Raw genomic sequence first — 25,185 nt, forward strand, 5'->3', positions numbered from 1 at the left:
TTATTTCTTATATTCATAATATTGTTGTTCCATAAACATCATAGAAATGCACCCACAATGTTTATGTTTTCATGTTTTGCACTGCAAGTTATCGATTGCTAGTCAGATGTGGTGCAAGTAAAGAATGATTGAATTGTAAATGAAACTAATCAATATGAACTTTTTTACTTATTTCCAAATATTATCATACTCTACAGGCCATTATTTTTACAAATAGTTTTTTTGGAATGGAAACTAGTATGTGTATAACAGTCGATGGTAACCGACTGTTATACACCAGTAAAGTTTTATTAAAATAATAATGTATGCCTGAAAATACTGCTCCATAATAAGTAATCTTAGATAATTACTGGAATTTATAGAATAAAATAATGATATTGAAAATCCCAATAAAATGTTCATTTATATTTATTGAAATATAAGCTGAAAAATACAAAACATTTATCATTCAATAATAAACTTAAAACTTATTGATATATAACAAAACAGACAATGGCAAAAACTAAAATATAAGAAACCATACAAAATGACATTTTGCTATAGTTGACACTAAAAATTAAAACTTAGTAAAATAAATACATTTTTGTTAGAATATACAAGTGAAATGAATGTTTGATCCTTTGGACTCCTAATGACGAAATGTGAAATGTTTTAGTAACTTTCCATGGTTCATATTTATAACTAAAAGTTTTTTTAATATATTTTTCGTCCATAAATATAAGGCACCGCTACATCAAGAACATTATCTTATATTAGGTACAATTTTCAGATTATGATATTTGTGACACAAAAGTTTAGGGTAAAATGCAAATCTTATAATGGTAACAAAAAACAAAACTACTTTACAGTATATACACAGAATAAATACAGGTAACATTATTCGGTTACAAATTTCTAGAATATGGCATGATGTGTGAAATTTTGTTATAAGAGACCCGAAGTAAAAATATAAAGGGGAATTAGGCTTACAAAACTTGTTAAAAACTGATAAATAAAAATTAGCCTACATGAAAAAATTATTTGGTAATAAAAATATTTATATACACAAATATGTATAACACAATACAAGAAGAAACAGAATATTATTAGGTCTTCTTCTTCTTCAAACCCTTATCCGCACCCAATAGTGCAAAGGGCACTGCATCATATAAACACAGTATTATCTTGATCGTTAACACATTTAGGAAAGGTGATCAGCCTTTCGCTTCAGGTACCAGTCCAGGGTAATATTGAATAAATGTTACAGTGAAAAAATCACTTATATTTATGTGAACCCTCTGGCAATCAAACCCGGGACCTCCAGTACGGTAGCCGAGCGTGCTGACCATTACACTACGGAGGCGTATGTATTACGCATTTTTATTTTATAATATTTTTTTCCTTTAAGTTATTTTCTTTTTTATCACTGCTCAGTACTGATATAAAAGTTGTTGGTATAAAATTCAGGTTTTCCCAATCCTATGCATTTAAAACAGGCTAAAAGTTGAGTATTTCCCTAACTGCATTTTATTGTTGTGTAAATAATGTGTAATTTAGATTGCTAAATACAAGCATATTTCAAATAGAACTAAAGTATGACACAAAGTTTCGAAAAATTCTGATTAAGATACCGTGCTGTAGGAGGATTTCCTATGCAACATAAAGCAAAGTTTTTTTTTTAACTTTATAAAAGTTACATTATTACAAATAATGTATTTGTAATAGTATTATTAAAAGACTAATCATAATATTGAGACCTTTTTGAACTCCGTTTGGGAGTCGGCTTCGATGCATCCTTAAGCTGACTCAAATTTGTTAGCCAATTGCCAGCTGAACTGTTAGATGAGGTATCACGCGAGATATTGAGAGAAGAAGTGCTGGCAGCGGCAGCAGCCCCCCGAGCTCCTCTACTTCCCCGTCCCGCCCTCGGAGCCCTGGGTCCGCGGCTCCCTCGCCCCCGGCCCCTCCCCCTACCGGGTTGTACAACTAAGGGTTCATCATCTCCACTGCTGTTGTCTGATTTGTCCACATCGATCACGGCTCCATCAGTGGTAGCTGTTTGTTCGAGGATCTTCTTAATAGTTGCCAGTTTATCCCCAGCTTCATCATCAAATTGTTGTTTCAACACCGAGATGTGTTCTAGCGCTTCTTCTTCGGTTTCAATGTCAAATTTCATGAGGTGATCCAAATATTGTTTTTTTTGGTACTTGATTACTTCTGAGATAGCTTCCGTGTCACCTTTTTGCGTGAAGCTTATTACCGCTTCACCCAAACATTTAACGGAAAGCATTTTTAATTGTTCGGATGTGGGACGGTCTTTATAATACTTTTCGAGAAGAGTTTCTACGCTGATTTCCTCGGCATCTGCTTCATTGATAAAATCACTAAGCGCTTCTTTGTTTATATTACTTTTGGCAGTATTTCTTTCCCGAACCTTCTCTTTCTTTAGAAGTATAAGGTCTTGCGGATTGGCTACAGATTCAGAGAACTGCTGACCAAATCTTATAACGTTGAATTGCTGATTATCTTGCTCGTACAAAACGCAAAGTCTTATTAGTGGAAGTTGAGGTTGATTTGGGTGGCCGCTTGCCTGATCATCGGCTTTCTTTAGAGCTTCGAGAACCCGGATTTTCAAATACTCCTGAACTTCTTCGGCCGCATCCACGGAATTAGGATTTAAAGTTTCTACTTCGGACAGAACGATCACTTCAAACACAAACGGCCTAACTGTTTTCAACTTTAACTTAAACATGTTGAAATTCTTCTCGTGTATTTGAAGAAGGCCACAATGCTTGGGTAATGCCTCCCCGTGGGCGAGAGAAGTAGCGACTGGAGACCCCGGCTGAGATACGAAGAAGTTCATCGTGGCGTTCCACTCTGGCTCGATTCGGCAGTCGTGCTCGTGACCCCAAATAATTAAATCCATAAAATCAGGGAGAACTTCCTCGGGAATGTAATTTAAAAATCCTCTATCTACTCTGTTTTGATGAAGAGTAAATATATTAAAAATAGAGTCATCATTGTCGAGTTTTTGCACTTTGACTTTACCTTCTCTAAAAAGTCTGGCTAGTCGCTGATCTTTTAAAAAACTCAAGCCGTACAAGCCAAGATTTGTTTTTCCTTTCTTCATTAAAATGGGTGAAACAGTAATCTGACTATAATCAGTCCATTTTCCAAAGTAATTCACTAGTCCCATGTGGGACAGAATATCCAAAGAACTTACAGCTCCTCGACCGATCGGGTCATCATGGTTCCCGTGGATGGAGAATACGGGATAAGAGATGTTTATATTGGGGTCTTCATAATTAACTAATCCGTTTAAAGTCTGCTTAAAATTTTCATTTTGATTGGAAAATATCTCAAATTCTATCGGCTTTGAGCCGAAACAATATTTTTTAAATAATGTTGTACATTTCAATAAACAATTAGGCGATGGCTTGGCGTCATGAAATAAATCTCCAGCCAGAAGAATAAAATCCACACTATGTTCTACAGCGAACTCTAGAATTTCTTCAAATGTATTGAAACTGTCTTCTCCTCTAATGGGATCTAATTCATTGTATCCCAAATGAATATCTGTCGCCACAAGGATATTCAAGGTGTCTTCGGGATTTCTAGTTTCAGCATCCATATTGTTTGCAGAACAGTTTGAATAGAAAAGTTCACAAATATGAATCTCTAACAAAGTACTCTTGACTCATTTACTGATTTCTTGAAATCATTGCCTGTGAATTAATTTCCGTCTAAAGAAATTCACACTGCAATCCGTGTTGTTTTATTAGCAATCAGTACAAAATTCGAAAAGTTAAAACGAACTAACGAGTAGTTTGTAAGGCAATAATCAGAGGTAAATAATAGCCACAAATCACCGAAATGACAGACGGTGGCAAAATATGCACAGACCTAATTATAAAATGAGTGAAAATTTTAAATTTAAAATGACAGTGACAAGCCGCAACATGAGGTACGCGGTCCGCCAAAACATCTATAAAACGAGCTATACACAGTGCAGTATAGATTGATAACTTTTACATTAGGTACCTACTTATGAGTTATTTCATTATTATTATTATTATTATTATTACATTATTTTCTATTTTTTCCATGTGTGCTGACCAAAGAACTTATACCGGATAGCTCGCCACCTTAATGGTTGGTCTCTCACTTGTCATTAAGACGGCCTCAAAGCAGGATACAAGACACATGTTGCACATGGTGAGGTGCTCAGTTGTCATGCCTATCTCTGCAGTTAAACCATTCACAGCCCTTTAACAGAAGGCCAAATTTCTTCAGATAACTCTCAAATCTTCCAGTGTTAATTCTTAATATGTATATAAAAAATTTTCGATGATTTTGGTCAATCTTTTGCAGCTCTTGGTCCATAAATTAATGTTCCTATTATAAGTATTGTGTTTGCCTATTATTTGTCTAATATTCGAAAATCATAATTCGAAAATATTTTTAGAGTATCTATGTAATATATAGTGTGTATAGTTATTTAGCATTTTTTGTAAATCCAAGTAAGTACGAAAATTAAGTCTAGTTATGTATAAATATATCTTTGGCAACATTATATTTTAAGTTAAGTTATTTTCACACGCGTACACTCTGAAAGTGGCAGGATTTGTACTTAAGGTGTTGATTTTTTGTTTATATGCTAACTTTCATGGGGAGAGGTCGTAATAAACATTTTATTTTATAAAAATGTTAGTGTGTTTATTTATTATTAAAAAGTTTTGCTCACTACCTTACCTCGAAAAATTCTCTTGAAGCGAAAATTGCTATTATCGATATTTTTTCAAACAAACAACCTCATTCATTGTATGTTTTTTTCTGATTTATTACGTGCATCTTAGACCAGTGTTCCGTAAACTCTATTCAAGGTACAACTACCTAATTAAAAAAATCCAGAGGTGCATATTTACCATATTATGGCCTATTTAACTGAGCACAGGCAATCAAAATTTGGAGCAATTGTGTTATTTTCACAAAACTAGACTTTTTTCCGTGGCACACACTTTGCGGAACAATATCTTAGGCAACAAGAGTTTAAAATAATTATATTTTTATCTCCTGGGAATCAAACGCAACGCCTCCAGCATGTTAGTCGCTTACCAATACACTACGGAGGAAAACACATCTATGGGATAAAACGTCTATAAGTTTAAATATTGGGTAAATCAATTGATTCAACCGCGATTCTAAGAAGACTAGTGTGAAAAAAGACTAATACTCGTATGAAGGTAGTCACAATCAACTTCGCAACGGCCTGTTGCTTCCTATGCAAAGGAATTTCAATAACATTTTTTTAGTCTGTGTTTTAGTCGAGGAATATGGCCGGTTCCGGTAGGGAGTGATCGACTCGGTCGTCAGAAATGAAAGTTTTAAAACGCTTCTCGAGTTTTTAATACATTCTGTTTTACTATTATATTAATAATAAAAGTGCTTATTAAATATATTGTGAATGATCTATTATATTGTTTAGTTCAAATATGTAATTTTTCAAAGTTGAAAATGTTTTGAAAGTTGTAATAGTTGACATGTCTGTGTAGTTGTGTTGTGAATATAAAACAAAATGTATACGCCTCGTCGTGCCCATTGGGATTTTCTTGCTTTTATTTCTACTAGCCTGTTAATAGTAATTAAGGTACGTTAACACAATTTTACTTTTAATATTTTGCATTTTTTATTGATCAAAAATTACCATAAAATTAACTCACCTGTATCCAGTTATGCAATTTTATAGGTCTGTGTATTTTTTGGGCGTGTTTTTTTTAAAAATAATATTATAAAAAAGTTAAGCTAAGTTTAAAAGTGAGCAAGAAATTTTTAATTATATAAAGCAGTGGATAAAATACAAAACTTTATTTTGGTTCCGTTAAAATTTATAATACCTAATTTTTATTGTACCTAATTGTTATGGCCTTTGTGTGTATTTTTTAAAAACATTTTAATTGGTTTTGTATGTTAATTCACGGTTATGTTAAAATAAAATGCGTACTAGTTTGTTCAACATTTTTTATGAGCACTACGAAAGTTTCGGGAGTAATGTAAAGTGCCAACAGGTGCAAATAGTAAACTTTGTAACTATTGACCTTTTTCAGCAAATATCGACCTTTTTCTGGAAATATCGACCTTTTCCAGCAAATTATTGTAAATGACAGTTAAATATATTAAGATCCTTATGTAAACCTGCTTAAAATACTAACATGCATGATCTGGAGAAAAAAAATACACCATAGGATTTTTCCAAATTGTATTTTTTCCAGATCAATCGTATATTTGTTTTTTAAGTGATTTACTGGTATTAAAATATTACCTGACTGTTAAATTACAATAATTTGCCGGGAAAGGGTCGATATTACATCGGAAACAATTTTTGTGATGTATTATCTTTATTTATATTTAAAACCTACTAGTGGGAAATTTTGTACTTCCCAAAACTATAATAGTGGTTTTATACCTGTAAATTACGGTAGTAAATCATAATAAAGACGTTTTATTATTATTATTATTACTGTTAATTTGTGCAGCCATTCTAATAATTACTTTAAATTATAATTAATAAATTATAATAATAAATAACGCAAAGTTTTATTGTCAAATAAAAATAATACATTTATAAAAATAAGTGTAAATTTCAATATATTATTGACATCTCAACTTAGATGAAGAAGAATATGGAAGTCTGGTCATTTAAAGCCCTGTAAATGCCGAGACTTCTATATTCTTCTTTATTTATGTTGATATGTCAAAAAATAAAAATAAAATACTCCTAAGTGGAGATAATCCAAATTTGTGTACAAGTATTTGGACACACTAAAAATGTTGTAAATTTTAAATTTAGGGTTATTTTATCATTTGTTTTTAATAAAGAAATTTCTCAATTTGTATTAAATGGTGTTTAGGGAAATATGTTGCAATGATATACCGTTGTCTTGATTATTACTAAACGATGCATGACATAATATGTAACATACTGGAAAAAATATATGTATGTATTTGCCTAGCCGGAATCAAAATGAAAACACCATATATGCTGCAGTATGGTGTGCATATGGATGTGACATAAAACAACGTGATTTCTGATACCTCTGGTACTCCATACAGGTGCATGGTTTTTGGTATTTTGATGGATGCCCTTTTTTCCAGTTATTTTAAATCTTAGTTATTTTTTCAATTAAGCTTTGCTTGGTAAATACCACTATTTCTCATTTACCAAGAACAACTTAAATCAAAAATTGATAGACATTACAATACCACAAAATGATTGCTGAATCAATTAATGAAAATATTTATTTACAACGGCTTGTACTTAATCGTTTTTGACATTAAATAATGCAGGGATTGAATTTTTTTATTGGAACATTTATTTGTTAAATATATATATTTACATACTTTTATTTATCTGTCCGCCTCCGTAGTGTAACGGTCAGCACGCTCGGCTACCGTTCCGGAGGTCCCGGGTTCGATTCTCAGGGGGGGGGTCAAATAAATATAAGTGATTTTTTCACTCTAATATTTATTTAATAATACGCTGGACTGGTACCTGAAGCGGAGGGCTGATCACCTTTCCTTCATAAGTAAAGGATCAAGATAACACTGCGTTTATATGAAGCAGTGCCCTATGCACCATTGGGGTGCAGATAAGGGTTTTATATTTATTTATATACTTATATACATTCATTTAAAAATTCATAAAAATATTTTTTAATTGCGGAGACCCACCAAGCCACCTTATGTGTCTTGTGGGTGGAATGAATTTTTATTTGGTCAAAATATAGATAAAAAAACGTTATTGAAATATTACGAATTGAAATAGTTTTATTTAAAATCAGCTTTCAGTATTATTTCGACAATTTCTCCAATATTTGTATACGAAACGTATTTTATACATATTTTTTACAGTAAGATTGTCAAATTTTGTCCGCCTCCGTAGTGTAATGGTCAGCACGCTCGGCTACCGTTCTGGAGGTCCCGGGTTCGATTCCCAGGGGGGGTCAAATAAATATAAGTGATTTTTTCACTGTAATATTTATTCAATATTACCCTGGACTGGTACCTGAAGCGGATGGCTGATCACCTTTCCTTCGTGTGTAAACTATCAAGATAACACTGTGTTCATATGAAGCAGTGCCCTATGCACCACTGGGGTGCGGATGAGGGTTTTATATATTATTTTATATAAGATTGTCAAATAGATGCACGCGAAATTTTCTCGATCAGCAACATTTCTAACTTTTAAATGCAATTTTTCATGATCGCATTGCAATGGAAAACGGCATAGCTACGTTTGTTCGTTGCATGCGGCCTTCAAAATTTCTAATATGTAGTTGAATCACATCTCTTCAATACCAGCACGAACCATTAAATTATTTACATTGTTGATATCGATTGATTTCTTTTCTCAATAGACTCGAGAATGTCATACAACTCGGTGAATCACTGAACATTTGCACACAGTATACCTATCAGTGGCGAGCACAGAGAATTAATTAGGGTAGGTAGTACTAATGTGTAAACCTCAAGTTGCGACTGTTTGGCGTAATCATACACAATCCACAGATTTTTTCTCTTTATTTTAAATTCTTTTGCAAACATGACATAAATTCAAATACAAAAAATATGAATAAAATATAAATACAAAAAAAGATCCCACAAAGGTATGGCCTGTGTGTGGATAAACGATATAATTTAGGTCATAATAAATGACACTGACAAGAATACAATAGATATTATAAGAAGTAGAACTAGAATAAAAGTGTTGATATAAAATACAAAAATACAAAATACTTGACTATCAGAAATCAAAAATAAAAAAAAATTATGCTCTATCCTTTACTGAGATATTACATATACTTATTCATTATTCAAACAGCCGCAAAATTGTATTAATTTTGTACATGTATTGGCAAAAAGTATTATTTTAAGTTTACTATAAACTTGTTTATCTCAAAACTACTGTTTTTAACTTGCGGCTATTTGCCTTTGCACACTAGACTAAAGGTAGGTAGTGAGGTAAGCTAGGTACTACTTACTAGGGTTGGTAGTAGAGGTAGGTAGTAAGATAAGCTGGTACTATTGAGTAAGGTAAGGTAGGTACTGGTTGCGTTTTTATATGTCACATAATTCTCTTTATTTTAATATAAACGTTCATAGTTCCCTTCTTGAATGTGATGGTAGAATGAATCCTTTGGTTGGACTTTTAATGAATCGAAATTCATACGAAATACTACCTCGATTCACTATGATTTAATTGGGGGGAAAAGATGACTGTGGAAATGATTTCTCAAACAAATTCGTTTTTAGTTTTTTTCTAAAGATCATCTCACTCTCACTGTTTCTAACTGTCGGTGGAAGAGCATTCCACGTAATCGGACCCGCAACGGCAAAGGCACGCTCTCCAAATTAAGTACGAGTTCGTTATGTGAGGCATCACTGCATATCGCTCAATAGCCGTGGGTTTCTCCAGAACACTTTTTAAAATATTCTTTTTTTACGTTCCAAATTTAAATTGTGACGTTTTAATAGCCAATGGTGAACTTGAACGTAGAAATCGCATGTGATTGGGTGGAAGATTTGAATATCCTAGTTCTAGGCTCCAGGATTCGCAAAGGAACGCTCGTCAAATTTAGTGGGTTTTACCAGAACACTTTTTAAAAGATTATTTTTCTAGGTTCCAAATTTAAATAGTGACGTTTTTATCGCAAAAGTGCAATGGCGGACTTGAATGTAGAACTCGCGTGTGATTGGGTAGAAGATTATAATATTCTAGTTCTAGGCTCTGTGATTCGTTTTCTATCCGGTTCATTATTCGCACGTGTCCAATGACTTCACACGTAAAGACACTCACTTTGTAATGGGGAATGCATCCGCTTTTTTGCCTAATAAATGCATCTGTTCACTCCAGTGTCGTGTGGGAACACTCCACACACGGATGTTATACGTACTGTTTTCTGTTTCTTCTTTCACTAAGTACTTACGTACTGGTACCAGCTATGGCATATCCTGTTTGTTCTAGTATTAAACATAATTAGAGTAATTCAATTGAAATTTCAAAAAAATGTACCAACATTGTTAATCACTTTTTTATTACTATTTCCCATTCTACCTCCGATTGCCACCTCCGTAGTGTAATGGTCAGCGTGTTCGGCTACAGTACCGGAGGTCCCGATTCGACCCCCCTACTGAGAATCGAACCCGGGATCTACAGCACGGTAGCTAAACACGCTAACCATTACACCACGGATGCGGAAATATATCTAAATACAGTGGTTGTATTTATTAAAAATATTTATATTTTTATTTATTTTATTTATTCATTTATTTATTGGAAAACCAACAGAATATTTAACAAAAATAACATAATATAATAAAATTTAAAAAATAACATTCTTATTAGAGGTTTACACTTAAGTAATCTAAAAAAAAATAATAAAAACTGTCATGCACATAAAAGTATAACTATATAATAAACTAACATTACATGTTTTTATCAAATAATAAAATTTTATTTTTCAGCCAGTCAAATAGACATCAACAATATTTCTCTTAAACGTATTAAAAGAAACATTACTGGTGTCTATTTCATTAAGCATTACATTGCACATATCGCAGGCTCGATTTAAAAATGAACCTATCTTTATATAACGGTCATTCGGCTTTAACGGACACCCCCCCCCCCCTTAATTAGTCTGTTATATCGATGATTTACTGTAATTTAAATCGTTTCGAAAATTTATAAATAAACATATAAGTATGTACATATGTTAATAAAAAGAAGGGTTAGGTAATTAAAAAACGAATCAATCATAATCCCTGACCATTGTTGACTGTTGGTTTTATCGTGTGAGAATAATTTCTTAATAACGATAATAATTAGCGCTGAGATGGAAACTGTGTGGAGAGAAAGTCAACGTAATAACAATGTAAATAATTGAAAGTTTTCCCGTCAAAATAATAATATGTGGTAGCTTATTATTATGCATTGAATCAGAAATGATTGCACAACTTCGGGTATAATCGTCGTTCTTTATTCATTCAGAAAAAATGTAAAAAAATCATTCGTTGCAAGGTTTCTATTGCGAAGAAATAATTAAATGCGTTCAATATTGCTTCTTCCTGAGAAAAAAGTGAGGATAATTGGTACTCTATATGGAAGAAGAGATGACATTGAAAAAATAATCAATTTACCCTCATTAGCTGATCAAAGATCTATAACAGCTGTAAGCAATGCTCATCTTTTTTCAAATATGATTTCATATTCTCTCCCGTGTTAACAGGAACAATAATGTACAATTATTTACCTATGTCTAGATATGTATACATGGTAATACTTCACATGAATTGGACTTCTTCGGTAGAGATCTTACTACACTTCGAAGTACCGGCAGTAATAGAGACGAGATACAAAGTGTTCTAAATTTTAATGTATTTGTAATGTGTATCGCTAAATTTTCTGTCGATATGATTATGACTACTGTTATTTTTTATAACTATGCTATATTCTTTATAAAATTGATTTCAGCCGTCAATAAATAAATTCACCTTAAAAAAGTTTGATTACTTGTTCTTAATAAATACATGTAAATGCCCAGACTTCCATGTTCTTCTTCATCTTTGATGAGATGTCAAAAAATAATATGAAAATAACTCCTGTAATTGGAGATAATCCAGATTTTGTGAACAAGTATTTGGACACACTCAAAATGTTGTACATATATTGTGTTAAACTTGCATCCATTAAATTTTCGGAATCGTTGAATATCAAATTCATAATAATATTCGTTTACTACAAATATATATATATATATATATATATATATATATATATATATATATATATATATATATATATATATATATATATATATATATATATATATATATATATATATATATATATATTTATATATATATATATATATATATATATTTATATATAAATATATACATATACATATATATATATATATATATATATATACACATATATATATATATATATATATATATATATATATATATATATATATATATAGATATATATTTATATATATATATATATATATATATATATATATATATATATATATATATATATATATATATATATATATATATATATATATATATATATTTATATATATACCAACTTTAGCATAGTTTGTAACAGTTATACCAGAATTAAGTAATCAGTCGGTTTTACAATAAATAGTTAGGTGAAATCAGTTTATCAAATATGTGAACTATATATTGAAAAAATAATAATTTCTCCTGCCGTAGGTTAATTTCAGTAGGAAATATGTGGTTACCTACGCATTATTAAACAACGATTTCCGTACGTTTCCATATTTTTTCTGACATTTATATTTTCCATATATTCATTAATATATTTCGGATCAATAAATAAATGATATTAGCATACAGATATTAGGTATACTTATAAATGGCTACTAGTATTCTGTTAGACACTTGCGAGTTGGAGCAATGAAGTATGAAGTACCTGCGGTATGTAGGTCTGAGAACATGTGAATGTTACGCTTCATGAGACATTATTCTCCGTTTCTTTCGCCTCACATAGTAATACACAGAGCAGAAAATAGCAGCTATATGTTATCCAGCCATCGTCAACTCAGGGACCTCGATTCAGTATTTAAAAAAGACTAGTTTAAAAAAAAAAACAGATTAGGCCTAGATATAATCAAAAGAAATTATTTTCAAATGTAAAATTAGGTACGTAAAAAAACGCTAACCATAGAATAAACTAAAAAATAAAACTTTTAATATTAACCTGTTCGGAACAGTTATTTGTTCGGTTACCCAATTGGGATTGAATTCGTTTCTTTTACTCGGTCTATATATATTTCCAGCTAAAGACTTTTGATATCAAATTTTTAATTATTTAATCTCAAAAAAAAAATACATAACCCAATTTGTGCACTGATAGGAATGATTAATTTTGAATTATCGAAACCAAAAGTTGATTTAACTTTTATCGAATTAAGTTACGACTTCTTTTAAATAAATCGTTATTTCATTCGATCGCCCAAGTTTATCGAAGGGTAATTTTAACAGTAGATATGTATTTTATATTAATATGTATCATTGGCTTCTTTTGAGGAGTTTAATGTGATTTTCTCATAGCAATGAGCATAGGCTGAGAAGTTTCTGATTGACCCACACTAGTTTATCTTTCATGTTCCCAACACAGAATTTTTAAAAAAAATAAAACATGTTTAAAATAAAAGCGAGAAAACACAAAAATCCATTCTATAAACCCTGTACATAACAGGCAAGGATAATAATCAATCCAACTTACATCCTAAAAAAAACATCTTCATTATATGAAATAAATTATGAATAACCATTCAACTCCATTAGTTGAACACCTCTGCCTTTTATCTAGACGATCGGTACTCAGCAGTAAACAGGTTGATCTACCAAACACCTTTCACCTTCGGTAATAAATATAGCAATCAAATTCCGTCGGGTTAGCCTAAAGCCATCATAGAGATAATAAAAATCCTTATCGGAACGTATTATGATTATTATTTTTATCGGATTTGATTAATCTATACCTACTAACTTAATGAGAAAGCTTTTCTTGGTGAAACATATCGTGTTTTCACACAAAGATTAAAAATAATAATAATACGCTTGGATTCTCTTCAAGTAGGTATAGAATTATTGTTTCGTGTAAATTTGCTTTTTGAAATTCAATTATTATCAACATTTTGAGTGTGTCCAAATACTTGTTCACAAATCTGGATTATCTTCAATTATAGGAGTTATTTTTCATATTATTTTTTGACATCTCATCAAAGATGAAGAAGAATATGGAAGTCTGGGCATTTACGGGGCTGACGACCGTCATAGGCAGGTTTAAAAAAAACAATTATTACAATGATATCCTTATATGTATAAACTTAAATAGGATTTGTTAAACATATCTATAGTAGGAGGTTGTGTCATGTTTCATAGTAATTTTTTTTTAATCAAAGGGTCTCAAAAGTGGCCATAAGTCCATACCTACAATACATACTTAAGTAAATAGAAATTTTTAGTATCTTTTGCTGGCGATTATCGCTTAAAAATTTTGATATTTATGAAATCATTGGTCTAAATATACATGTTTTTTTAACACATTTTTACTAAATAACATGCATGATGTACATGATTTAAAAGACAGAACATACGATTAGCATAACTTAGTATGATTTTACTACAACTAAGACAAACATAAAATGCACACAATTGACAAAAATACATACCAAAAAATATAAAATAAATACCATTAAAATATATAAATATTTAAAAGCATCTTTGGTTTCTTCAAAACTCAAGCCATTTTCGTTGGCTTAATAAATACTACAGTAAAAAACAAGTGTAAGACTTTACCTTGCCTTCATATAATTAACAATCAACTGAACGGTGCATCAATTTGAATCAGTGTCATATGCACCGTTAGGTGCGGATGAGGATAAAAAGAAGAAATACAATATATTAATTAAAAAAAAAAAACTATTTCTTGTTCTGATAACAAAAGGCAACATTTAAAAACAAAAGTTTAAAAATAGCCTAACGCAATGGTTTGCACTTTCCTAATTTTTAGAGCGTTTCACCATAAACCTACGTAATTTACTAAAGGGCTAATAAAATTAAACTTTATTTTATGTGTTTTAATAAGGTATGAAGAATTTCTGTTAGTTATTCGTAGGAAACTGTAATTAACGAATTTAATACTGGGTTAATTTTTATGATACTGCTTCGTACACATTAATTTGTGCTAATGATATTTACTTAAGTAGGTACTACACATAATTTATATATTACATTACACATGAAAATTGAAACTCAATCAGTTACTTGATTGACAAAAGATAAGTTTAGACGTAAATAAAACAAATCATTCAAAAAAAATTCTTCAGTATGAGAAAACAACAGATATAATGTAATTAAAAACATGTAGCATTTTACTAGGTATTTGTGGTATATTGATAAGATAATCATATCCACAAAACATGACAGTAATAAAAAACAGTATTAGATATTATTATTGTGTATACAATGGGTAGTCTTTTAAAGCATTGAACATGAAAGTCAATACAATCATAGATAAAATATACTAACTAACTAACTAACCATCACGCCGCTTCCCCGCAGGGGTAGGCAGAGAGAATAGAGCGCCACACCACTCTGTCCTTGCAAACATTCTTCGCCTCTTCCACGTTCATGCATCTCCTCATACATACCCGCCGATTGTTACGACTCCTAACCTGACCACTTTCAAGTATTTGGCATACCTGATCGTGCCATGTTTTTCTCGGTCTTCCTCTGCTTCTTTTCCCGCTAACATTCGCCTCATAAATTTGTTTTACCGTTCTTTCCTCACTCATTCGTTCTACATGTCCAAACCATCTCAACACACCTTTCTTAATTTTATCGATAATGCTTATCTCAGCTTTGCATTCCTTCCTTATTTCACTATTCGCACATCTATCATACATCGTTTTGTCGCACATTCTTCTGAGAGATCGCATTTCGACTGCATTCAGTCTACTTTCATCCTTCTTTTGCCAACTCCATGTTTCACTTCCATACATTAGAGTTGGAACCAGGACTCCGTTGTGCATATTGTCGAATTTAATAAATATTCGATTATTTTAGCATGCTTTGAATGAATATTTTGATTTATAAGAGTTTATCGATTATTTTGTTGTGCAGTGATGTATGCATAAAAAAAACAGACAAAAAATTTAAACGGTAGTAATGGAAGCAATGACTCTAGCATCAAAAAATTCGGGGAATTAAATTGAATGGGAAATTTATAATTTATAATTTAAACCCTTATCCACACCCAATGGTGTATAGGGCACTGCATTATATAAACGCAGTGTTATCTTGATCATTAACACATGAAGGAAAGGTGATCAGTACTCCGCTTCAGGTACCAGTCCAGGGTAATATTGAATAAATATTTGAGTGAAAAAATCTTTTTTCACTCTAATATTTCTTCAATATTAACCTGGACTGGTACCGGAAGCGGAGGGCTGATCACCCCTCCTTCATGTATTAACATGCAGTGCCCTATGCGCCATTGGGTGCGGATGAGGGTTTGATATGAAGTAATTAGATATAAATAAACAATACAAGACACAAACAAAACGCTATTTATTACTCCCCTAATATACGAGTACTATCGCTCCGGCTAGGTGCATATTACAGGCAGAATGGCATTAAGTCTCAAATTCTAGAGACGCTAGACGTGTGACGTGATTATCATGGCCGCTAAAAATTGTTTATATGCGGCGACACTTGAATTTTAGCATGTATAATATCAACAGGCGTTTTTATTTTTTTTTATTTGACCGTATTTTTTGTCTGTTAGGTATATAAGTTCGTCAACCAGAGGTCCATTATATCGAGGTTTTACCGTATTGCAAAAAATAAAAACTTATCCTCGGATGAGCTGGATATTTTTTTTATAAACATCCTGTATATATGGTGAATAATACGCGCGAGTGGCAACCCCTATAACGCATCACATCTACGAGTTTTCAACATGGTTTAACGCGTATATTTTTTACGAGTCATGGTAATTTTACCATTCGATCGTAGGGTGATCCTTCCTTTAAAAATATACACACATACACCTAACTTGTGAGTTCAAGTACAGAGTATTATATTTCTACTTTGTGGGCTAAGGTTGAATCCTTGGGAGTGCATTAAGTATAAAAGATCACTCGGATCGAGTATTGCGATACTTTTATTGAATATGTATGAGTTTCTTCTTGCTCTATTTCTTTTCATTGCCTTTGTAGTACTTCGTAGGTACTTAGCAGGAACGCCTACGACACACCGATGGTGAAACATACACCGGTTGAGTATCAATTACTAACTATTAATTATACTCGTAACTCATGCAATGATTTTTTTATTACCCATGTTTATATCCATGGATCTACTGGGATTTACAGTGTGTCGTCATCATAATTATCAGTTTTTTTATAAATACGTGTGTGTATTTTTTTCGGTAGTTTGACAATACCAGGCAAAATGGCTGTCATAATTAGTGGCGTGCACAGAGAATTAAATAGTTGGTAGTAGGTAAGCTAGCTACTACTTACTAGGGTAGGCAGTAGATGTAGGTGGCCAGGTAAGCTGGTACTACTTAGTAAAATAGGTACTTGTTGCGTTTTTATATGTCACGCGGGTAAGTTAAGATAGGCATTGCTTTTTTGCCCATATGGATAGCACGCCCCTGGGTCACAATCAATAAATAAATTCAGTTGAATCATAAAGCATGTGTTGATTTATAGTAATAACGAATTATATTAATAACAAATGGAAAAGAAAGAAAAAAGAGAGCACACATTTCTAAATTGGATAATTTCACAGTGCTTTATGAAGTGACGAAAATATTAAAAATCTTTAGAATAACAATGCAATCGAAAACGTTGAAAATGTATACTTCACTCACTCCTTTTAAAAAACGTTATATTTCAAAAAACTTGATTTTTCAGGAGATGATGTTTTTAAAATTAAAAAATATGATAAAATGTATTAAAAATAAATATTTAGCCGCTTATTGAACTTTTTACTGTGCAACAGATATTTTTAGGTAAAACCTGAATGTTTTTTCTCCATTTGAAAAATAATTAGTATATTTAAAAAAATATTTTAAAAATACCTTTTCTTCAAAATGCAAAAACAACACTTTCTGCCCTGTAGCGGGTAAATATTAAGTTATGCCGCTTTTGCTGGGATATAGTACATTTTCTGGGCATTCCGAAAACATGCACAACTGAAAATTGACGATTTTTGATAGGAGTGAACGACTTGTCAAAAAATAATGTAAAAAGTAACTCCTAATTGGAGATAAGTCCGATTTGTGAACAAGTATTTGGAGACACTCAAAATGTTGTACTACTAATATTAATTTTCTGAGCATTTGTAGTCAGAATTTATTTTATCTGTATTATTTTGTATAATTTCTATAATATTTTAAGAAAAGCCTGAGACATTACTAATTATTTATCATTAGAATCCTAACTGTCCATCAATCCTCCTCCTTTAGTTTTTTCCCTCTACCTCCTTCCTTAAACTCCCTTTTTCCTTTGCCGTTTTTTTAATCATATTTTGTAATTTATGTTTTTTTATATGTTAATTTGTAATTAAAATGGAAAATCACAACGTTACTGCTTCAAATGTAAATTATATGTTAATTTGTAATTTATGTTTTTTTAATGTTCAAATACTATCTACCCTCTGATTGCAAACAGCTATAAATGGTATCGAACGTTATGATCAATATCACTAGTCTGTTTTTGGTTGGTTGGAAGATATTGGTTTTTAGCAATAAGCCCGGCAATGTACTTATTTATTTTCTGTACATGAAGTTTAAATAAATAAATATTCACACTATTTCTAATCGAGTACAAGTTGTGGGTGCATGCATCGGTACATCGCACAAAGCAACAAGCTGATGATTTTGATTTCTACGTACTAAGTACCTGAATGACTATGGTACATTCGATAAAAATACGAACATATCTCGAGAATCTTTAATGACGCTATTTTGTATGGTAGACTCGCAGACGGTAGGCCTTCACGCCTCAGAGGACGAAGGCATTTTAAGATTTTATCATAAATTTTATACCGTTCAGACTATGTTTATCGTGTACCAAACTACTTGTTCACTTGAAACGCCTATATTTAAAATTCTGTATTATTTCATTTTTATCGTTTTGAATTTGTAATATCTCAGTAACTTGCCTGTTTTCTAGTTTCATTTAATGGTCCTTATATCCGTATAATATCGTTTTATTTATTTATTGGGTTTTTTTTATATATTTTTATATTTGGTGTAATGGTCAGCACGCTCGGCTACCGTTCTGGAGGTCCCAGGTTCGATTCCCAGAGGGTCTAATAAATATAAGTGATTTTTTTTTCACTCTAATATTTATTCAATATTCCCTGGACTGTTACCTGAAAGCGGAGGTCTGATCACCTTTCCTTCGTGTGTTAACGATCAAGATAACACTGCGTTTATATGATGCAGTGCCCTATGCACCATTGGGATGCGGATAAGGGTTCGAATGAAATGAATGAAATATCCTTATAATATCGATTTATTTATTTATTGGGTAAATGATTTTTTCTTTTATATTTTGTCAACCTCCGTGGTGTAATGGTCAGCACGCTCGGCTACCGTTCTGGAGGTCCCGGGTTCGATTCCCAGGGGGGTCAAATAAATATAAGTGATTTTTTCACTGTAATATTTATTCAATATAACCCTGAACTGGTACCTGAAAGGGAGTGCTAATCACCCTTTCCTCATATGTTTACGATTAATATAACACTGCGTTTATATGATGCAGTGCCCTTTGCACCATTGGGTGCGGATAAGATATTTTTGCCACGACATATTTTTCCGCTGCAATTTCTAAAACGTTATGCGGTTAAATTAAACATTTTAATTTTTGTGATCCAACAGGATAAATGAATACGGCGTCAATAAGTATAGTTCTTTTGTGTATTTTTATTTCACCCACATAGCATCTGAAATTCTAAACCTAATTGTTTCCAATTCTTTACACATCTGTTCGTAGTTAAGTATTTCAACATTTGAATTGAATGAAAAACAATAATTAGCCGGCGTTGTATGTTGACAAGGCGCGAGAGAACAGCATTTTTCTGTTTATTTATGATAATATTCAGTAATAGCCTTCCGTCCCGCCTGTCATTAAAAATGTATCTGGATTTGTACAAAATGCAAACAATTAGTCACACTAATGGAAAATTATGTTCGATGTAAGCGATAGTCACAATCCAAACCTCCGCTGCGGATAAAAAACGGTATCGTCTTCGTAATCCGTAAAGCTTAATCCTCGGATGATGTTTGAAACTGATATGGCTTTAACTTACTTCATTACATCTCAACATAGATGAAGAAGAATATGGAAGTCTGGGCATTTACGGGGCTTACGACTGTCATAGGCTTGTTTAAGTGATCGCCAAATTTGTGAACAAGTATTTGGATACACTCAAAATGTTGCTTTTTCATTTGTTTTACGTTTGAAATATTATTATCCATTCCAACCATAGGTTGAACCAAGGTCCAACAAATCTAAAAAAATATAATTTATAAGAAAATTGAAGACATAAAAATGCTAAAAAAAATAATTAATTGAATTTTATATAAGTTAATCAAAGAAAGAAAAAAAAAACAGAAAAAAAATATATTAATAAAAATAAATAGTATTACCAACAAACATAACTAACAAGTGTAAGTCCCTCTCCAAGCACAAGAGCTCAGTATCTTTATTGGAGAAAACTGCGTTATTAATTTTAAGATTGTAAGTAGATATGTTTATTATTAATAATAATAATAAAACCCTTATCCGCACCCCAATGGTGCATAGGGCACTGCTTCATATGAACACAGTGTTATCTTGATCGTTTACACACGAAGGAAAGGTGATCAGCCCTCCGCTTCAGGTACCAGTCCAGGGTAATATTGAATAAATATTACAGTGAAAAAATCACTTATATTTATTTGACCCCCCTGGGAATCGAACCCGGGACCTCCAGAACGGTAGCCGAGCGTGCTGACCATTACACTACAGAGGCGGACGAATTATGTTTATTAAATGAATTAAAACTATAAAAAAAACTTTTTTTACCATATTAAATAACAATAAAAAATTAAGATATTGCGATCCTATTTTCAGCAGGTTCTGTGGTATAAGCATTCACTGCATTCATATGTTGTCATTATGACGTATGAAGAGACGAATTTTATTTTTAAAATTGGACAAATGGAAAGGCGGATGGTTGGCTTCCATTGTATTTATTACAGCCACGAGTTATGTCTTGTGTCAATTACCTGTTCCAAAGTCTTATCCATCCAGACGCGCGCATTGTGTACAATATTCTGTCCAAATTACGTAAGCACTTACAACGATTGTATTCCTCTTGCGGTTTTCCTCTTATTAAAGAACTACAGTAAATCCTCGATATAACGGACTAGTTGGAGGGAGGGGTGTCCGAAAATACATCATTTTAAAAAAGGTTTTACTTATTTTTTTTATTTATAAATATGAACACTATTCAGATATTTATTTAGAGGGGCCAAATAAAAATATAAGTGATTTTTTCACTGTAATATTTATTCAATATTACCATGGACTGGTACCTGATGCGGACGGCTGATTACCTTCCTTTCACGTGTTAACGATCAAGATAACAATGCGTTTATATGATGCAGTGCCCTATGCACCATGGGGTGCGAATAAGGGTTTGATGAAATATTTAGATATAAATAAACAATACAAAACACAAACTAAATTCTATTTATTGTCTTTGGACACTCGTCGTGAAGAGACGTTGCTGTTTGATATGGCGCTTGTTTTCGGTAATTTTGTTTGAAAAAATCCAGTTTGGACCTTTAAAGTTTGGTATTTTTTTTTATTTAATTTACTCTTTAAAATTATGATTTTTTTTTCGATGAAAGGTTGGTTATCAAATAATCAAATTCTTTTTGACGTGATAATCACGGCCGTTAATTTTTAAAAAATATTTTTACATTTTACTGGATTTTTTGTCCGTTATACCCGAAGTTTGTTAAATAGAGGTCTGTTATATTGTTATATAGAGGTTTTACTGTACTGATAGATAAATATACCTGTGTATGTAGGTACTCTTAGAGGATTTGTGATAATTAATCTCAGGTGACTGACTCCGATCATTTGGAGGTAACACGAATAACATTAAAGATTGCTATCCATCACGGCGATCGAGTATTCAATATACCGTCTTAATGCCCCAACTTAAGCTGATGAGGCTCCCATGGGTATCAATTCGTACTATTAGTTTCACTCAAATTTACACAATTTTGTAAACATTATATGTTTCGCTAATTGATTCAGCAGTTAATTCCTATCCATTTTTAATTAAAATTTCACTCGGTAAATACCAGTATTTCTTTTAATCTATTGTGACACGTGTTTCAATGCATTCCGTGCAATCAGTTTCAAACGTGTCTTAAAATGGCGCGGAATGCATCGAAATACGTGTACGTTTAATAGATAGATTTTAATAGATAGTGGTAATTACCCATTAAATTCTAAATTAAAAAAACAATATTTCTGTCTTAAGTGGATATTCCCAAGAACAGAATTCATTCCACCAGAGCCACCGGAAAGGTCAGATGTCTGTTCGCGCCCGATTTTTTTTAAAGAATGCATATTTGATATTTTTTGTTGTTGATAAGAATGTATGTATATATGGGAAAAAAGTATATAATTTTTAAAATTCACGTCCTATAATAACTCTTTTATTTTCAAAAGTATATAATTATTTCGACGAAAAACTTATTTTTTCAATGCAAATGCCATGTCTTTAAAAAAAATCGATTACGTAAAATGTTACCTGGATTTAAAGAAAAATTAAGTTGCGACCTAACGAATACTGGGCCTTAAAAAATCTATATACAATTATATCGAACATATTTCGTTCACTCCTTTCAAGAACGTCATAAATCAAAAAACTTGATTTTTCAGGAGAACGTTTTTAAAGTTGAAAAAAATATTACAATGTATTAAAAATAAATATCAAGCCACTTACTGAACTTTTTACTGTGCAACACATCTTTTTAGGTAAAACCTGAAGGTTTTTTCTCCATTTGAAAAATATTTAGTACATTAAAAAAAAAATAAACAATACCTTTCCTCAAAATGAAAAAACAACACTTTCTGCCCTGTATAGCGGGTAACTATTAAGATAATAATTTGTCTCTTTTGCTGGGATATAATACATTTTCTGGGCATTCCGAAAATATGCACAACTGAAAATTGACGATTTTTTATTTATGACGTTTTTGAAAGTAGTCAGCGATTTGTCAACTAGTACATTGATTTTTATTTATCATTTAACGTAGATGATGAAGAATATGGGAATCTGGGTATTTACAGGGCTTACGATCTGTGACATAAAAATATCAATTGTTATAGTCGTGTCGAAAGAAATAACTTTGTAAAAAACGCCAACGTACGATTTGGTACGTAAAGATCTGAGCAAATAAAGATATATTCTGCACGTCTTATTACCAATGGCCAGTGCTCGATTTAAATCGTCCTGTCAGATGTTATAAGTCCGCTTAGACCACCATTCCTTATATGTTGGTGTACGACCATTTGTGATCGGTTGGCAGCGCTTCCATCCGCCGTTTTCCGCCATTGTAATGCGAGGAAGCGCGCCATTTCGGAATCATCATGAGATTGGCTTCCGCCGATGGAGATCATTGTAATAAAAAATAATCCATCCCGGATATGGTCACAGCCGTGTTCGAGTCGAGTTATTTTGGAGCGTTAGCAGAGCTGACTTTGTATTACGTAGATACCTAAACAGAAATATCGTACTGCATTTCGTACAGAGATGGGTGATCGAATAAAAAAAAACCAATAATTAACGACTTCTTTAAAATAAGGCGTTACACGCTTTGGTCTTTGGACTTCGATCACCTAAAAAAAATAAAAATAACTGGATTAAGAAAACAATAATTTTGCTGTGCGAAGGTCTTGGATGCAGTAGGTCGAGAGGGCGTGATATTTTTTTTAAATTACCTAACGTCCAAGTGAATCTGAGATCTAGCTATAGCTTATGCAACACCGCTCAGGTGATTGCAAGCGTGTAAGGACTTTTATAGCCTCCGCTATGTCACTGTTGTCGCTTACTTAGGGCGCTTGTGCACTACACGGAATTTTACCCTCCGGCAGTTGGGTTAGCATGATAAAACGGATGATTGGCTTGGATTGGCTTGTGCTTTTGGCCGTCTTTCTTCGGATCGGTGCGCTTGATCGGTGCGTGACTAAGGTTTCGCGTAAATTCAATCACGCTAAACTATTGTATTCGCTATTTCGCACAAGCGCTCTTAGAGCGTTTGTGCACTACACAGAATTACACGGATTTTTTTTTTTATTATTTCAAAACATATCACATACATAAGTCATATATATAATATTCCCGATGAGTAATTTCCATTTATCATTTTGGGACATGGGATTAAGGTTAACAAGACTGGAACACAAATAATAAAGTTACAAAAAAGATTTTTTTATTATTAACTTTTTAGGGACCTACCCGAGTCACCACAATAGTTCGATAATAATATTTATAGTGATGTTGTTGAAATGCTTAAATACTTGTTGAAATGCTTCAAGGCCTGATAAAATTATTTGCCTCACCATTTGTGAAACGTCGCACGTTATTCGAAGTGCCAGTAGTATGTACAACTCATTATTGGATTACGATTTGAGGAAAAACTAAAGCCTTGATCGTCGACCGTAGAAGTTAGGCTCAAAGGTAATGCGATATGTTATAAAATATCTGGCGAACAAATCTCCGACATTTTATCCAAGATTTTAATCGCGTAAAACATACATATGCATTTACTCAACAAAAGTGAATAACGATTATTTTTCAATATTGGAAAAACAATATAAATTAAATTGCTATTCGATGCGTTTTCGACTGTCACTTAACGCAAGTATAGGTGTTGCGTGCATTTGACATTTTTAGAGATTGAAACCATATTTTCGCATCTTATATTGGTCAGATGTCTAAAAATAGTAGATGACAAGCTCGGCTGTCCAAACTTAAAACACATTAAGGGACATTTTTTTGTGGTACGTTTTTTTTGCATTTTTTCATTAAGTAAAATCTACTTAGTCCAAAAATGCAAAAAAACTTACTACAAAAAAATGTCCCTTACTGTGTTTTGAATTTGGACAGCCGAGCTAAGGATCCGCTTAATCCATTTTTTTCATATGGACTTTCCGCATCATTCATAAGAATATCCACAGATGTCATTGCCATACAAGTTATATCATACTAACTGACAGACGGACTCCTAAAGGAAAATTATTCGTTAAAGGAAAATTCGCACCGATATTCATTTACGTCAATACTCCCAGAGAGGTTAAAATAATTTTTAGTTGCAATATAAATGTTTTAATGGTAATGTCGTGGTTGAATTGTCACTATCGTCGGTCGACGATATACAGAAATACTTATTGTCCAACATTGTACCTAGAGTGAGAATCGAGTTTGCAACTTTCCTCTTGCCGATGACCAGTTTGGCAAACATGGATACTCGTCACGTGATCGGCATTGCTTGACCCGCTTTCTTGGCACGACCTTCCG

General features: G+C 32.2%; 2 protein-coding genes across 4 annotated transcripts in view; one reads left to right on the plus strand and one right to left on the minus strand.

The window, feature by feature from the left end:
* Positions 1 to 392: 392 nt before the first annotated feature.
* Positions 393 to 3,951, minus strand: mre11 (double strand break repair nuclease mre11). The gene has a single exon (XM_088261721.1). It carries the CDS (start codon positions 3,608 to 3,610, stop codon positions 1,718 to 1,720), a length of 1,893 nt encoding a protein of 630 aa, XP_088117847.1. The 5' UTR covers positions 3,611 to 3,951; the 3' UTR covers positions 393 to 1,717.
* A 1,350-nt stretch (positions 3,952 to 5,301) lies between these two features.
* The window catches only part of Ptp10D (Protein tyrosine phosphatase 10D), a 101,781-nt gene continuing 81,897 nt past the window's right edge, over positions 5,302 to 25,185 (plus strand). For all 3 annotated transcript variants that reach the window (XR_015837683.1, XR_015837684.1, XM_088261794.1), the window contains exon 1: positions 5,302 to 5,626. Coding sequence is in view for 1 of the 3 variants with exons in the window: in XM_088261794.1 (XP_088117920.1) it covers positions 5,555 to 5,626 (72 nt within the window). In the remaining 2 variants the exon portion in view is untranslated. The remainder of the gene's footprint in view (positions 5,627 to 25,185) is intronic.

Source organism: Brachycentrus maculatus, unplaced genomic scaffold (assembly GCF_059751285.1).
Source record: "Brachycentrus maculatus isolate JH-2025_06_01 unplaced genomic scaffold, ASM5975128v1 h1tg000166l, whole genome shotgun sequence".
Taxonomy (NCBI): domain Eukaryota; kingdom Metazoa; phylum Arthropoda; class Insecta; order Trichoptera; family Brachycentridae; genus Brachycentrus; species Brachycentrus maculatus.

Excerpts from the sequence above, each read along its gene's own strand:
- mre11 (XM_088261721.1), bottom strand. The coding sequence starts at position 3,610 with ATGGATGCTGAAACTAGAAATCCCGAAGACACCTTGAATATCCTTGTG.